Source organism: Schistocerca gregaria, chromosome 6 (genome assembly GCF_023897955.1).
Source record: "Schistocerca gregaria isolate iqSchGreg1 chromosome 6, iqSchGreg1.2, whole genome shotgun sequence".
Classification (NCBI taxonomy): domain Eukaryota; kingdom Metazoa; phylum Arthropoda; class Insecta; order Orthoptera; family Acrididae; genus Schistocerca; species Schistocerca gregaria.
In genome coordinates, this window is record NC_064925.1 from 388,386,668 (window position 1) to 388,404,104 (window position 17,437).

General features: G+C 40.1%; 1 protein-coding gene across 1 annotated transcript in view; it reads left to right on the plus strand.

Moving 5' to 3' along the window:
• The window catches only part of LOC126278076 (UDP-N-acetylglucosamine--dolichyl-phosphate N-acetylglucosaminephosphotransferase), a 130,780-nt gene that overhangs the window by 100,097 nt on the left and 13,246 nt on the right, over positions 1 to 17,437 (plus strand). Inside the window, exon 5 of the mRNA XM_049977911.1 lies at positions 15,639 to 15,827. Within this exon, the coding sequence (XP_049833868.1) occupies positions 15,639 to 15,827 (189 nt within the window). The remainder of the gene's footprint in view (positions 1 to 15,638; positions 15,828 to 17,437) is intronic.

The window sequence follows — 17,437 nt, forward strand, 5'->3', positions numbered from 1 at the left end:
GGTCGTATGCAGTCCTGATTGTGGCGCTCACCTGCACGGGGCCAAACACACCACCGACCATCATTGGCACCAAGGCAGCAGCGACTCTCATCGCTGAAGACGACACGTCTCCATTCGTCCCTCCATTCACGCCTGTCGCGACACCACTGGAGGCGGGCTGCACGATGTTGGGGCGTGAGCGGAAGACGGCCTAACGGTGTGCGGGACCGTAGCCGAGCTTCATGGAGACGGTTGCGAATGGTCCTCGCCAATACCCCAGGAGCAACAGTGTCCCTAATTTGCTTGGAAGTGGCGGTGCGGTCCCCTACGGCACTGTGTAGGATCCTACGGTCTTGGCGTGCATCCGTGTGTCGCTGCGGTCCGGTCCCAGGTCGACGGGCACGTGCACCTTCCGCCGACCACTGGCGACAACATCGATGTACTGTGGAGACCTCACGCCCCACGTGTTGAGCAATTCGGCGGTACGTCCACCCGGCCTCCCGCATGCCCACTATACGCCCTCGCTCAAAGTCCGTCAACTGCACATACGGTTCACATCCACGCTGTCGCGGCATGCTACCAGTGTTTAAGACTGCGATGGAGCTCCGTATGCCACGGCAAACTGGCTGACACTGACGGTGGCAGTGCACAAATGCTGCGCAGCTAGCGCCATTCGACGGCCAACACCGCGGTTCCTGGTGTGTCCGCTGTGCCGTGCGTGTGATCATTGCTTGTACAGCCCTCTCGCAGTGTCCGGAGCAAGTATGGTGGGTCTGACACACCGGTGTCAATGTGTTCTTATTCCCATTTCCAGGAGTGTATTTTTTAACATTGACATTCACAACCACAACCTCTCATCCAGTATGTATAAAATCAACGGTTTGCTGAAGCTTAGGAAGAGATGCCTAATATATCACTTCTGTGGTGTTGGAAAATTCTTTTAGACTATGAAGTTGAATACTTTAACTTTGAATCCATGTGTGAAACCAAAGTCAGAGATGGAAACAATGATATCCCTTCATTGCTTACAAATGTACTTGAATGTGAGGATATCGATGCAGAGGATTTCACAGAGTGGATGACAAATGATGAACTAACAGGCAACAATATTGTGAAAATGATGACACAGGGGGAAGTAGCACAAGAGGAGGAGGCAAACTTAGATGACAAGAGAAATTTCATTCCACATTCAGAATGATTCAAAACTGTTGAGGCCACACTGCAGTACATTAGTGAGCAGGAGGAAGAAATGCCAGCTGATGTATTTTGGATTAGATTAGATTAGATTAGTTTTCGTTCCATAGATCCGTGTTGAGGAGATCCTCGTGGATGAGGAACATATCACCTTTTTTTATTTTTTTATTTTTTTTTAAGGTGAAATAACAATACCAATAGTATAAATATATACAACACATCATTTGTATAAAAATTCATCAATGGAGTAGAAGGAGTTGGCCACTAGTAAGTCTTTCAGGCTCCTTTTAAACTGATCTTTATTTGTAACTAAATTTTTTATGTTCGCTGGCAAATTATTGAAGATGAGTGTTCCTGAGTAGTGGACCCCTTTTTGAACTAAAGTAAGTGCTTTTAAGTCCTTGTGCAGATCATTTTTGTTCCTGGTATTGTATGTATGAACGGAGCTGTTTGTTGGAAAAAGAGATATATTATTTAGGACAAATTTCATTAAGGAGTAAATATACTGAGAGGCAGTAGTTAGTATACCCAGTTCTTTGAAGAGGTTTCTACAAGACGTCCATGAGTTTACGCCACAAATAATACGTATTACACGCTTTTGGACTCTGAAAACTTTTGTTTGACTTGAAGAGTTACCCCAAAATATTATACCATATGACATTATGGAATGAAAGTAGGCAAAGTATGCAAGCTTTTTCACTTTTATGTCACCTATGTCTGCTAATACTCGAATTGCAAATACAGGTTTGTTAAGGCGTGTCTGCAGTTCTGTGGTGTGCTCCTCCCAACTGAATTTATTATCGAGTTGTAATCCCAGGAATTTAAGACTGTCAACCTCTTCTATCTGCTCTTCTTCGTTCTTCATGCATATGCTGGGTGGAAAGCTCTTACAGGTTCTGAATTGGATATAGTGAGTCTTTTCGAAGCTTAATGTCAGTGAGTTGGCTTTAAACCATTTATTAATATCCATGAAAATATCATTAGCAGATCTTTCTAGAACTACACTCGACATACTATTTATTGCAATACTTGTGTCATCTGCAAACAAAATGAACTCTGCTTCTGGCAGTGTAACTGATGAGAGATCATTAATGTACACAAGAAAAAGCAATGGCCCTAAGATGGATCCTTGTGGGACACCACATGTAATTTCTTCCCATTCTGATGATGACTGATGACTTAATTCACTAGTCCCTTGCACTGACACCCTTTGTTTCCTGTTAGTGTGGTATGACTTGAACCATTTTGCAGCACTGCCTGTGACACCATAGAATTCTAATTTATTTAAAAGGATGTTGTACTTCAAACAATCGAATGCCTTTGACAAATCACAGAAAATACCTGCTGCTTGTAACTTGTTATTTAATGAATTAAGTACATTTTCACTGTAGGTATAAATAGCCTTTTCGATATCAGAACCCTTCAGAAACTCAAACTGTGTTCTTGATAATATGTTATTTGTGGTCAGATGGTTGAGAAGCTGCCTGTAGATTACTTTTTCTAAAATTTTTGTGAATGCTGGCAAAAGTGAAATCGGTCTGTAGTTTGATGGCATCTCTTTATCCCCTTTCTTGAATAGAGGCTTAACATCTGCATATTTCAGCCAGTCAGGAAATGTCCCAGTTATAATTGACTGGTTACACAAGTAACTTAAAATTGTACTAAACTCACAAGAACATGCCTTAATTAACTTTGTTGATATTTCATCGTAACCACTAGAATGCTTTGTTTTTAAAGATTTTATTATGGAAGTTATTTCTTTTGGTGATGTGAGTGACATATTCATGTTCCTAAACCTACTTGTAAAGGCTAGTTTCAGATATTCAAGGGCATTATTTACTTAGCCTGACAATCCCATTCTATCAGTAATGGATATAAAGTACTTGTTAAATAGATTTGCCACACTATGCCCATCGGTTACTAATGTGTCATCTACCCTTAGTGCTATTTGCTCCTGTTCCTTTCTGGTTCTACCAGTCTCCTCTTTCACTATATCCCATATTGTTTTTATTTTGTTCCCTGACATTGCTATCTTCTTCTCGTAGTGTATTTGTTTAGATGCCTGAATTACTTTTTTTAATATTTTACAGTGTTCCTAGTATTTAGCTAAATCATCAGCATTGGAGCTATTCTTGATTGACAGATACATTTTCCTTTTTGTCTTACAGGAAATCTTTATTTCTTGTGTGATCCATGGTTTTATTATAGACTTCTGTTTAATTTGAGTAACTTTTAGAGGAAAACAGTTTTCAAACATGGTACTGACATTGTTCATGAATGTTTTATATTTTTCATTCATGTCATGAGCACTATAAACATCTTTCCAGTTCATATCTTTGAGCAGTTTTCTAAAACACTCAATTTTTGGTTGATTGAATATTCTCCTGTACTCAGATTTAGCAGTCTTGATAATCTGCTTGGAATTTACATCTAAAACAAGGAGCTGCATGTCATGATCTGATAGTCCATTTATTACAGGTTTTGTGATATGATTTTGTTCCTTTGATTTGTCTATAAAAATGTTATCAATGGCTGTCCTTGAGGATTTAGTGATCCTAGTTGGAAAGTTTACAGTGTGAGTTAGATTGAAAGACAACATTACTAACTGCAGTAAATGTTTACTGGAAGATTGAATTAGAAAATCTGTATTAAAGTCACCAGCAATCAAAATTTCTTTGTTTCTTACTGTTAAATAACCCAAAAGAGCTTCTAGATTATTTATGAATAGCTTATAATTTCCTGCAGGTGCTCGGTAAATAGTTACTATTATATAGGATCTGTTATGGAACTCTACTTCTGTTGCACATGCTTCTAGATGCTGCTCTAAATAGAATTTATTAATGTCAATGTTCTTGAATTTATGGCAGTTTATAATAAATGTCATCTGTTTGTGTAAGTGGAATGATATTGTAGCACAAGAGAGGGCTAAAGGAGAGAAACAATCATCTACCAAATGGTTTTCAGAAACCTCAAACCTGTAACTTTCATCTTTTTTGTTTGGCCTGGCTTTTGACATGTGTGTAATCAGACATTCATGCTCTACAGTGCAAGTCATTTTATGTTTACTGTAATGAGTTTCGAAGACTGCAGAATGTGTATAACAAATACTTATAACTAGCTTGTATTATGGAGGAAAGCAGAAAATGTTAATATAATTGGGTCTTGGTGTAAAAAAAGTCTGTTTTGAATGATACAGCTGGGGCTGGAAGAGAGAATATACAGAACTCCAGCCCATCCAGCTTTTTTGTTATTTGACTTTACCTTCTGTCACATTAGGCTTGATGGTCGAGAGCCTGCTGCATAAAGGGAACTTGATATGTCTGTGACAGTGACTGCTGTATCTTTGAGGAAACTATGAAACAGCAAATTGTCCAATTCAAAGTAATCTCTTGTACTGTTAATCTGTTTCTGTTTTGGTACCACAGTCTAAACTAATTATGTGGTCACTACTGGAGAAAGTTGAGGGAGATTGAGGTAGGAGATCTCTCACAACACATCACTACTTTGGGAAATGGAGAGTTGGAGGGAGTAGGCCTCGCATCACTCCAACATTGTTGCCACTAGATATTTTTTAAGGGGTGTCCTACTGGCACTCCCCTCCAACCCATTAATTCTCTGGGTCTCCCTCCACTTCCTTCCAATTCCACACATACCCATGTTGTTTTCCACAACTTGAACAATTAGTTTAAGCTCACCTCTAGACCATCTTTTTAATCCATGCTTAACATGATGAGACAGCAGTACAGTATTATAGCCAGAAATAGCATCCAGAAGTTTATCCTTAGCAAATAAAAATTGTAACTATACCACAATATCCACCTATCATATAATGCACAACCCCCTCAAAACCAACAACCTCCTTCCCATGCTTGAGATTCAGTTGCCTCCTTATAAAAATGTACTTACAGCCACTTCCCCTACTCATACATTCTGCTGTCTATCCACCTGAAATCCCTAAAAGTCACCCCTGCCAGAATTTTTTTGTGCCCCAGATATCTTATACTTTCTTATCTTGCCACCTATGTTACTGCTGCATACCTTACTGTCCACATCCATTTTCGTGCTAAGCTTGCATGTTGGTCTCAGCTTTTTAACAACCTGAAAGGTGACCTGCTGACTTGCATGTTCATGTCGGCTTCCTAACAGCCCTAAAAGTGACTTAACTCCATTGCCTCAGGCTCCAACCTCTGTTGATAATACACCAGGGGATAGTGAGTTACATATTGAGCTTTTTCTGTGTGCATTCTTAGTTTAAAGCTTAAATTCCTGGCGTGTTTTTATATTTAAAGGTCTAGTTTCACGTTTCAGTCACTGTAAACTCTAGATTTAGGGAAAGTTGTCATTTCTTTGGCCATCTAGACATCCCAGTAAGTCACACCAGCCTGTGTTGGTGACACACCGGGAGAGTAGCAAGCTATATACGATTAGCTTTTATAGTTCTTAACTAAGTAGTACAAGGGTAGACAGGATGTGTGCGCGCTGTATGTGGATACAGAAGGAGCTGACCACAATTCGCAAACAGCTGAAGATACTGTTGGCGACAGTTAGCCGTCTGCAGATTTTTGCCTCAGGATGTAGCAGCGGTTGAGAATCTGGCATGTCGCATGAGATACCTTAGGTGTCACTTGTTTTACCCACAGACTCCACTGCTGAGGCACTTTGCAGTGTACCCAGTGTGGGGAATGTGGTCTCACAGCAGGGTGAGTGGCAGGTTGTAACACACTTGCGGCACTTGAAACAGAGTGCCAGTGTGGAGGCCGGCTAGACATTGGTGTGTCTGCTAGGGTGTGGAGTAGATTCTGCCTACAGCTATCAAAGGTGAAGGGTGCACTCATCTGCAAGTTGCACCTGACAACAGCACCAATGAAACCTGATATCTGTTGAAACTTCCTGGCAGATTAAAACTGCGTGCCGGACCATGACTCGAACTCTGGATCTTTGCTTTTTGTGGGCTAGTGCTCTACCACTTGCCCGCGAAAGGCAAAGGTGCCAAGTTTGAGTCTCGGTCCGGCACGCAGTTTTAATCTGCCAGGAAGTTTCATATCAGCGCACACTCCACTGCTGCAGAGTGAAAATCTCATTCTGATATCTGTTGCTTGGGTTCTGATGCCATCTTCAGTTTGTACAAGTAACTGTTGGAAGAGGTGAAGACTGCTGGACTCACTTGCATGGTGCAAGCAGAGCTTACAATTTGCATCATTGTACTGAGAATTGAGTGGTGTTCTTTGGTTTAGAGCCTGAGATGGCCTTATCTGCAGATTTCTGGCTCTGCGTTATGGGGTGGAGAGTTGTATGATTTTCCTTGATAGGTCAGAGGTGCACTACATAAAGGAAGCAGCTGCTCAGGTAGTAGAGTTCATGTCAAGTACACATGAGGGCTTTTTAGGCTAAGCAATTGTTTCAGGTCCCCTGATGAATGCTCATCTGTCAATTCACAGAGATCAAAATCAGACCATTTATGAAATAAAGGCACTCAACTGTTAAGATTTTAACAGTAAATTGTCAAAGTTCATGAATTTACTGGCCTCCAGGAAAGTTGTTGCACTCAAATTTTTCTCAGAACCAAATACTGGCTGAAACACAATGTAGAAAGCTCTAAAGTATTAAGTGAGGCAGAGGCATATGGGCAGTTCAGAGGTGTACTACTAGATTTGACACCAGTAGATATGTTCAACATGTATGAATTATGTAGATGCATCACAAACTCAAATGGGAATCTCTTGAGGGAAGGCAACATTCATTTCATGAAACCCTATTGAGAAAATTTAGAGAAGAGCCATTTGAAGCTGACTACAGAGAGATTCTATGCCAACCAACATACATTTTGGGCAAGGATCATGAAGATACGATATAAGAAGTTAGGGCTTGTCAGGAGGCATACACACATTCATTTTTCCTTCACTCTATTTGAGAATGGAATTTGAAAGGAAATGACTAGTAATGGTAAAAGGTACCCTCTGCCCTCTGCCATGCAGATATGCGTGTGGAATACGTATGTAGATGCAGATCTGACCAGAAAGTTACTGCACCAGAGATAACATTTTGTGTTCACCAGACAAATTTGTGACATCATTACACAACCCCTTAACTCAGCTGAAAGTGATCATCTTTTCATCCTTCCAACCATCTCAATTCGTCGAAGCAGCATAAAACACCCATTAAAAATTGATTAACACTACACCCACGTCAAATGGAATGTCTTCTGAAACTAAATACATACCCATATCAGGAGCCTCCCAATAACAAGGCAAACCCAGATGTCAGTGGGACATAATACCCTCACCTTCCTTCCCCTCCTCCCTCCTGCTCCTCCTCAGAGAATACCATAATCCTACTGATCCTTCCTCTGCATCAGAAACTGAGACACTTTCTCACTGATAAAGGATAATAAAATAAATTTGATAACATATATAGTGACTGATTGCTAAAAGTCCTCTCACAATAATACCGGCCACCCTGATTTAGGTTTTTCGTGATTTCCCTTGCTTTAGGACAATGCTGGGCTGGTTCTTCAAGAAGGCACAGCTGACTTCCTTCCCCATCCTTCCCTAATCCAATGGGACAAATGACCTTGCTGTTTGGTCCCCTCCCCCCAAGTCAACCAATCAACCAACCTCCTACAGTAATATAAGACACAGTCCCAGTGTTCCATCATCATCATTTATGGAGAAAAAAATCATATCTGTAACTTCTTGATGGCAGAGAGATGCCTTGACTACAGCCATGTACATAACTCAACACTCCACTTCCTGTTCTCTGAATAAAATGTTGTAAACCATTCCAGTGCCCCACCGGTACAAATCACAAACTACACTATCCTCTTCTCTATTAAAACTAATTACAATCAGTACGCTCATAAAGCAAACCTCTTTCCCTTGAAGATGTGTCACTGAACCTAACAATTCAAGTTTGTTCCACCTCTTTGTCCCTATTCCTGATACTTAAACAGAAAACTACAAACGAAATTGAACTTATCCTGCACATTGTGATGACTCCATTATGTATTGTCATCATAAAGAAAGCCCCATGTACTTCACCATACCCTATTGTATACCCCGAATGATGGAAGACCACCAAAATATTTATAATGCTGTGTATACTCATCAGCCTATCATTTTCCCCAACTGGCAAGATCTTTGCATAAATCCGTGCACTGTTCATAAGAAAATCTGAAACACCATGTCCTCTTGCTTCAGTCTCAAGTACTTAGTTTAGCAGTTTCTCCACTTCCTATCCTTACAAATGAATGGAAAACAAACTTCTGTATCTATCTCTTTTGATACTGATGAGTCTTTTGACACTATACAGCTTATTGTCTTGCACAATGCAACTTTTGTTACCATCAGCCAAACCCAATCCTATTACATAAATCCATTTTCAGGAGTGCCATAAGGTTCAATTCTGTCCCCTCTATACTCTCTCTTTTACACATACAATAAGTCAGAGACACTTGCTCCAGTCCCATACACTTTCTCCAGTGTGCTGGGACACTTCCCAATGATCCCTTCAAATACACCTCATAGATTGCACATGCTCATATTGCTTCTAGCACTTTAAAATCAATACTGTAAACCCCAGAAAATAATCATGGGCTGCTCCGCTGATCATTTCTGTCTCACTGTCTTCCACTGAACTGTCCACAACTGTTTCACACTGTACTAACTCTTTGATTGCAAGCTTACCTACAGACCCCATCCAATAATCATTCTGCAAAATGCACTAAAATTACTGGTGATAAAACACATGCGGATTATGTACTTTCAGCATATACCACACCCACAACTAAGGAGAAAAACGTGCTACGATTGAAGTGGCCAGCTAGCAAAGAACAACTGAATGTTTACTAATGTAAGATATAGAATATGATAACACATTCTGTACTACTGGATTCATGCGGAAAGTCAATCACTTATGTTCTTACACAAACAAAGACTGTGAGGTTGTGGTGGGTGGAAAGAAATAGTGTGCTCAAGGACGGACTGAAGATAGTCAAGTGAGACGATGTGCTCAAGGATGGCGAACATGGGGTCTGACGAGGTGGCTGCTCAAGGACAGTTGAGAGTGTGGACTTCAATTGATTGACTTCTAAGCGCAGCCAGTATAAGGCTGGAGAGAGTATGTTTGCTGAGAGGGAACAGCATTTGATGGGTTGCTAGTTGTGACCGTCATAAGCCTGGAGTCTGCAGTGGCAGTAGAGCAGTTGGATGCTGAGCTAAATACTGCTGAGTGGAAGAATACCAGCTCAACACTCCAGGGGCATGAGACACATAGAAGCAAGGTTGTGTCATAACGGCAGTGGTGTTCATGGCAAGGCTTTAACCACTCAGTACCTGACAGCTGCTGGAGATTCAGTTGAAAAAACCATGCTTGTTTGTGTTGTTGTTGGATTGCTTTTGTTTGATCTTCAGAAGTAGTGTCATTAATGAGCTTTTGCAACCCACAGTACACTGCTGTTGCGCAAACAGTAACCAGGGGATAGAGCAGACTTATCGTTTCCTTCACCAATGCCATTTGTTCTACATTTCCTTCCTTCCACACTCAACCTGCCAGCGGACCAACTTCCCCACTCTTCTCAAATTCTTTGAGCATTTTTGGAACTTATATACCTCCTATTGTGAAGAGAGTAGATTGCTACCCACCATATAGATGACTTGTTGAGTTACAGACAGACACCGCAAAAGAGTGTTACACACTGAGCTTTTGCATGAAGCCTTCTTCAGAAAAAAAGGAAAACACAGAAACATTCACACAAACAGACACATCTCACCATCTCATGCATACATGATCATTATCTCCAGCCACACTGGCTAGAATGTGACTGTTGCATTGAATGAAAGCAGCCATCTGGAGTAGGGAGGGGAAGGGGGAGGAAGAGCATTGTATGGGTGCCAGGTACAGGGTCATGATGCTGAGGAGGTGGAGGGAGGGGTGAATAGGGAGCAGAAGAGGAGAGAGCAGAGAGGGGGAAAGACTCGTGGGTTCATTGGCAGAAATGGCACACAGTGAAATTGAGGGGATATGAATTGAGAGGAGGTGATAGGACAGAGGGGTGGAAACTGTTGTGTGGAAGGTGTGGGGACAGTAGGTTATCATAGTTTGAGGCCCGAATACTTTCGGGAATGGAGAACGTGTTGTAATAATAACTATCATCTCTGTAGTTCAAAAAAACTCATTGTGGAGGGGAGGATCCAGATGATCCAGGTTATGAAGCAGCTCCTTTGTAGCTCGTTCTTGTAGGTGTCAGGAGAATTGGTGGTGTGTGGGGAATGTGGCACATAAAATATTTTTGTGGACTAGGTCTGGGATATAGTGCTTCTCTGAAGGCTTTTGTGATACCCTTGGCATACTGGGCAAGAGAATTCTTGTCATTTCAGATATGCTGTCCCTAGGTGGCCAGGCTGTTTGAGATGGATTTTTTGGTGTGGAAGGGATAGCAGCAGTCAAAATGCTGGTAGGTACTGTTAGTGATTGATGGGTTTAATGTGGACAGAGGTGTGAATGGAGCCATCAGAAAGGAGGTGAGTAACAACCAAGAAGATGGCATTCTGGGTTGAGGAGGACCAGGTGAAGTGGATGGGAGAGAAGGCACTAACGTGGCGAAGGAATAAGGATAGGTTCTCTTGGCCCTGAATCCAGATCGTGAAGATACTGCCAGTGAACCTGAACCAGATTAGGGATTTTGAGAAGCTGGGAAGGTTTCCAGTACGTGTCCCATAATCAAGTTAGCATAGGAGGGTACCATGCAGGTGCCAATGAGTGTGCTGCGGATTTGTTTGTGTACCTTCCCTTCAAAGGAGAAGAAGTTGTATGATAGTATGAAGTTAGTACAGTGTATGAGGAGTGAGGCATTAGGTAGTAGGCAATTCCTACTAGAGTTGTTAATCATATAAAATCCTGATGTATTAGCTATACCTTCAAGCCTTTTTTTTTTTTTTTTTGTAGCCAGTGCTTGCATAAGTACAACACTAAAAAACATTCTTGAGGTATTCAGCAGCACGTCTAATTCATCAGTTTTAGTCCCTAAACATTGCACATTTTTAAAAGGCTGATTTTGAAGTCAGAACCTGCAGTAATTGATGTGCCACAAACCATCTTATTTCCTTAATGGTGTTTCTTTACGAAAAATAATTCCATTTGGGTTTGTGGAGCACTCTTCTTTTTGATCCTGGATGTCAATTTCAGACTCTGTGTGACCTCATTTTCATCTTTCTCATGGTGGGTTGCTTTTGCTTTCCAATTTTTACTATTGAACCTAATTCTGTTTGAATTGGTCCATTTTACTAATTTCCCAAACTGTGTCACCTAGTGCAACGATTCATTTGTTTGTATAGCTGCTATCGTATATTGTTTCTTTGACAGATTTGTTTATATCTGATGCAAGTCTCTTCTTACACATATTGATTCAGATGTAGTTTATGTCTTGTGAAACTAGATTTTTCATAACCGTCAACATTGAGAAGTCTTACATTTTTAAACTCTGAGCAGAAATATTTCAATACTTGATTAGTTCACAAGTTTTTGATTTAATGCATTGGCCCGGTTGCACCATTGTTTTATCTTGCTTTGAATAAAGCACAATCCCTTTTAGTTGAATCCGCACACAACCCCTTTTAGTTGAAACCGCACTTTTTTCTGTATAATGGTGGTAATGTTTCTGAATCTTGCCTTAGGCTTAATAACATCTGACACATTTATGGTCTCTTTGGCAGAGTCTGATGCAAATTTTGAAACATTGTGGGCATGACTATCTCCAAACATTTTCACATTACTTTCCTGTTGTATCTGTTTCAGTATGGCTTTAGCTACTCTTTGTAAATTTCATATTTGTTATTGGTAGTCCACTTTCACACACAATTTGTATCATGTAAACAGGTGTGGAACTGTAATTGCTTTCTTATTATAAAAAATTGTTATAAATTGAAAAGAATGATTAAAAATTGGGAAGTTCATGTGTTAGAGGTAAAAAATTGGATCAGTTGGAAGGGAGTGTAAAATTTCTATTAGATCCATTAAGGAAAAGGATGTTTTATTTTATGAGTGGGTGGCCAACTGTCATGTTGTAGTTACGTACACAATCAATTCTTAATAATTGTTTCCAAAATGAACTCAAGTCCATAAAAAACAGAACACCTAGAACTGCTAGAGATAAGATATTAATATTCACAGGACATGTACATTAGTAAGCTCTACGGACATGATTAGGATTAGAACCACATCAGGCCGCAGGTTCAAGGTCATCATCGATATTGCGGTGAGAAACTATCTACCAGTGAAACACATTGTATACTATCAAGGGTGACAGTCCATTGCTGTTTATTACAGCATGAGTTATGTGTGCAACATCCACATCTCCACTCACCTTTGATGAATGTGGAGAAACATGCTAGATAGCAATGGTGTATGGAACAAAGTTACTGGAGACAGGAAAGGCATCAGATAATGTTTACGGATGGATATAGGTTCTGTTTCTTTGAAAACAATGGCTGCATTTTGGATTGCTTCAGACAGGGGGAGCGGCATCACAATGACTGCATTTGCACAAGACATACAGTCCCAACCCAAGGCCTTATGGTGCGGGTTGCTATGGGATACAACCACAAATCATAGTTGGTGCATGTCCAGGGCAATGTGACCAGTGTTACCTTAGTGAATAACATCCTATGATCCCTAGCCATACACTTTCTGCACAATACCCCCCAGTTTTCAGCAAGTCAATGTGTGACCACATGTTGCTGCATGAACATGTGCCTTTTTGGTGTCACAGGATATCAGCCTTTCGTCGTGCCCTGCCAGATTGCCAGACTTGTTGCCAATTGAAAATGTGTAAGATATGGTGAAACGAAATATGCAGCACTACGACACAATGCCAGCCACTACAGATGAACTTTGGAACCAGATGAACACAATGGCTATATCACAGGATGCCATTTGCACCTTATACACATTGATACCATCACACATGGAACAAGTTTTTAGGGTCCAAAGCAGACCCTGTGTCTATTAGGCAACAGGACACATGCTGAACTGAGGTGATTGAGATGCTAACCATTTCTGCAGAACATACTAATGTACAGGTCCTGAGAATATGAATGTCCAATCTCTAGTTGTTGAAGGTGTGTTTTTTTGAACACTAGTGTACAAGACAGAAAGTCTGTCCTGTTAGCTGAAAAGGAAAAGAACTGCAGCATTATCAGAACTTTTCATTCAATTTGATGCTAGTCTGATAACTAGGAACATTCATAAGATAATCATCTCACATATATGACATTTCAAGCAAAATATGAGTTTGTTCATACACACACCATGTTTTGTAAAACCTATAATGAAATAGGAGCCTTCTGAGATGGGAAGGAGAAAGGAATGCATGTACAGGCATAAGTATCTCTTGCTGCCACTTCTGTAAAGTCTACTAACAACAAATGCAATATACTGACAGTGATAATTATGGACCTTCTTTGTAGATAGCAGTGCATGTGTAGAGAAGAAAGTACCTTGACTTTTGTGCGTATGTGCAGGGGGAGCACTACTCTTCCCCTTTATTTGCTCTGTTGCTGTTTTTATTTGATACTTCAAACAAAGCATTTGTGTAACTTTACACCTGTCAATATTCTGGCAAAGTCAGAACTTGTTTATTGTAATAGGAGCTTAGAGTTAAAAGGAATTTACATCCTTGAGTGAAAATATTCTGATAAATTGTAGGTGTGGCTGATGAGGGATTATTTTACTGCATTTTTTAAATAATACAGCAGTTTTTTATGGTAGGGAGGGCAGAAACAAAATATGTTCGTATACAGGTTGAAAATGACATTCTCATTGATAAAACAGGCAAACAGAAAGCAAATTGTAATGTACACAATTAATGAAGACAGCCTCCGATTGAAACTGGAGCTATTCAAAAATTGACAGAAAAATTAGGTTCATCCAGTTGTAATTCAGCAAGTGCATAAAATCAGTTATCCTTATTGTATCAGAATATCTGGGAACTAAGGGGTGAGCTTAATGAGTTGCTTATTTATGCTGAAGAATTAGAATTGAGAAAACCAGTTGATACAGTCATCCTCTCTGAAAATCATCTGACCACTTGTGTAGATACATTAAATGTTATAGGATTGAGTTAGCTTCTTACTTCTGTAGAGAAAATATGGAGAAAGAAAGAGTTGCCACATTTGTCAGAAACTGTTTTGATATCAAGAGTACTGATATTTATAAATTTTGCTTAGAGCAGCACTTAGAAGCTTGTGCAACAGAAGTAGTATTTCATAATAAGTCCTTTATAATGGTAACTACATACAGAGCTAATTCAGGAAATTTTAACCTCTTCATAAAAAACCTGGAAGCTCTGTTGTCCCATCTCACAGTAAAAAATGAATAATTATGGTTGCTGGTGATTTTAATGTGTATTTACGAAAAGCTCTGTCAATGAACACTTGGTTTCAGATAAAGCATAGTTTAAGCAGAGCACGAAAGACTTTTTTACAGGCAACTTCTCCTAGTTGAGAGACGAATATCTTAACAGGATCAATGGCATCACAGAAGCAATGTGTTCCAACCTGGAAGGTCTAAGGGAGACAGGAAAAAGTGGTGTGATTTGGTTCATGGGGTCACGAAAAGTCGGAGCTGAATAAACGAATAGAGAGAGAGAGAGAGAGAGAGAGAGAGACCAACTTAATTCGAAGAGAGACCAACTTAATTCGAAATCTCTGTTAGACTTTAGCTTTGACAGGAGATCGTTACAACAGTTGAGATCAGGTATTTTGTGTGTGATAAATTTATTAAAAGTGCATGACTATGTTTCATTCTGACAGTGTACTAATTCTGTAAATGTTAGTAGTTCCAGTTTACTGTAATATATTCACCTATTTTAACAATCTCCTACCAAATGATCAGGGCAATGGGTATTATATTCAGATGTTTTGTTTTTTATGTTATGATTTCTTATTTGTTCCACATCCACAAAATCATTTCCTTTTTGCGTCTATGAAACAAAAGCTGAATTTAATATAATCTAGTATCTGCTGACTTCCAGCTTCCTACCCAAGATCTGCCAGCAACCTTTAAAGGCCTTTCCACTGGAATATCCTAATATAAAACACCATTCTGAGCCCCAGAAAGGGATTGTTTTTGACAGGATCCAACAAATTCCTTGTTTTTATAGTGAAATGTGCCAACTTCAACATACTTTTTATTCAGTAATAAGTAATTTGAATGAGTAAATGTTGATGTAGATGAATGAGCTCTCTAATATCAATATCAGTAGTATGTCTTTATTGTTAAGGATTGTTCCATTGTAGTGTATTCCTAATGTCTGTGGTACAAAACTGCTTCCAGAAGAGTAAAATTACATAACCTTTTTTGGTCAAATAATTTTACTATTACAAACTGTTTCTGTAAGCAGAGACATTATATTTAACTGTAATGTAAATGTCATTTAAACTTTCTTAATTTTCTGGCTTCACTTTTTCCAGGTACCCATCACGTGTGTTTGTTGGAGACACCTTCTGCTATTTTTCTGGAATGACTTTTGCTGTTGTTGGTATCTTGGGTCACTTCAGCAAGACGATGCTCCTTTTCTTTATTCCACAAGTTGTAAACTTTGTGTATTCAGTTCCACAGTTGTTTCATATTTTGCCGTGCCCAAGGCATAGACTTCCAAAGTAAGTGAATCAAAATCTCTTTATATATTGTTAATTTTCTTCTTTGACTTCTTCACATTATTATTACAAGTAACTTGATAGGAATTCTTCTTTTCCTTAACTTCTTTGTCCTCCAGTAACATCAGCAATATGTAACATTATCAGTGATTTGTTCCTGGGTTTTTCTGAACAATGATTCTGTGTTCAATCCAGACCATTTCCCGCTTGTGTGGCCAAGGTCACTAATGCACACTTGTGCTGTGGCACTTGACCTGAGGGTAAACTGGTTTGAATTCTGGTGGTGGGAAAAATTTTCGAAGCCAGTATTCAGCCAGCAAAGGGAGAGGAAGTGTCAGCGTAAACTCCAGATCATCAGACTTTGTGCCAATGTCCTGGTTTAAATACTAAACCTCTCCGCAATGTCTCATGAAGTGAGGGCATGTGACACTGTTGATGGTGATCACTTCAAGGGATGGGTATGTTAGACTTGGAGGCCCCCTCGGTGTTGTTTGCAAGTAGTAGGCTATATACTGGCACCAGGGTTCACCTTACCCCTTCTCTCATCATCATCATCATCATCATCATCATCATCATCATCATCATCATCATACAACATGAACATTACTTTACACACACACACACACACACACACACACACACACACACACACACACACACACACACACACAAAGTACATACATACAGTATTACAAATACTGTAATGGAGTCTGTTACAAATAAATAAACAAAGAAAACCTCCAAACTGCTGCCTTAAGTTACGTGGCCAGGATAATGTCCTGGACCACATTTGCCATCAGTCTTTCCTTGCAGCATTTATTGCTACTGGTGGTATTTGTTGTTGTGCTTTGAAGGGCCAAAGTATTGACTTTTTTCTTTTATTATTGGTATTTAGAATTCCTAATATTCATGTGCTGCAGTACTGTCACATTTGTGACCTTATCTGTCCATGGTATCCTTAATATACTTCAGTACATCCAGTTTCAGATGCCTCCAATTTCTTACCTAATACTGTCAATATTAGGAAAAGTGTAGATTGCTACTCACTGTAAAGATGATCTGTTGAGTTTTGAGAGACACAACAAAAAGATTATTACCAATTATAGCTTTAAGCCAAAGCCTTCTTCAGAAAAGACCACACACACATTCACACAAGCAAATACACCTCACGCACCCTTGACGGCTTCCGTCAGCAGCTCCAACTGGAATGTGACTGCCACGTAAATAGCAATCTGGAGTGGGATGGGGAAAGAGGAGGGATATCAGGGTATGGGTTGGGGAGAGATGAATGCTGTGTGGCAGGGTGAACAGGGACTAGACACTACCAGGCACAGTGTTGAGTGGGTGAGGAAGGGGGAATGCGGAGTGGAAAAGGAGGGAAATAGGGAATGGGAAAAGACAGGTGGATACATTGGCACAGGGCAACACACATAGAGGGTGAGGGCATGTCAAACGGGAGTAGATGATAGAACGAGGGGGTAGAAATTGCTGGGTGGAGGGAATGGGGACAGTAGGTTATTGTAGGTGGAAGCTGGCCTCATTTCAGGAATGGAGAATGTGTGTAAGGATAACTCCCATCTGTGCAGTTCAGAAAAGCTGGCAGTGGAGGGTAG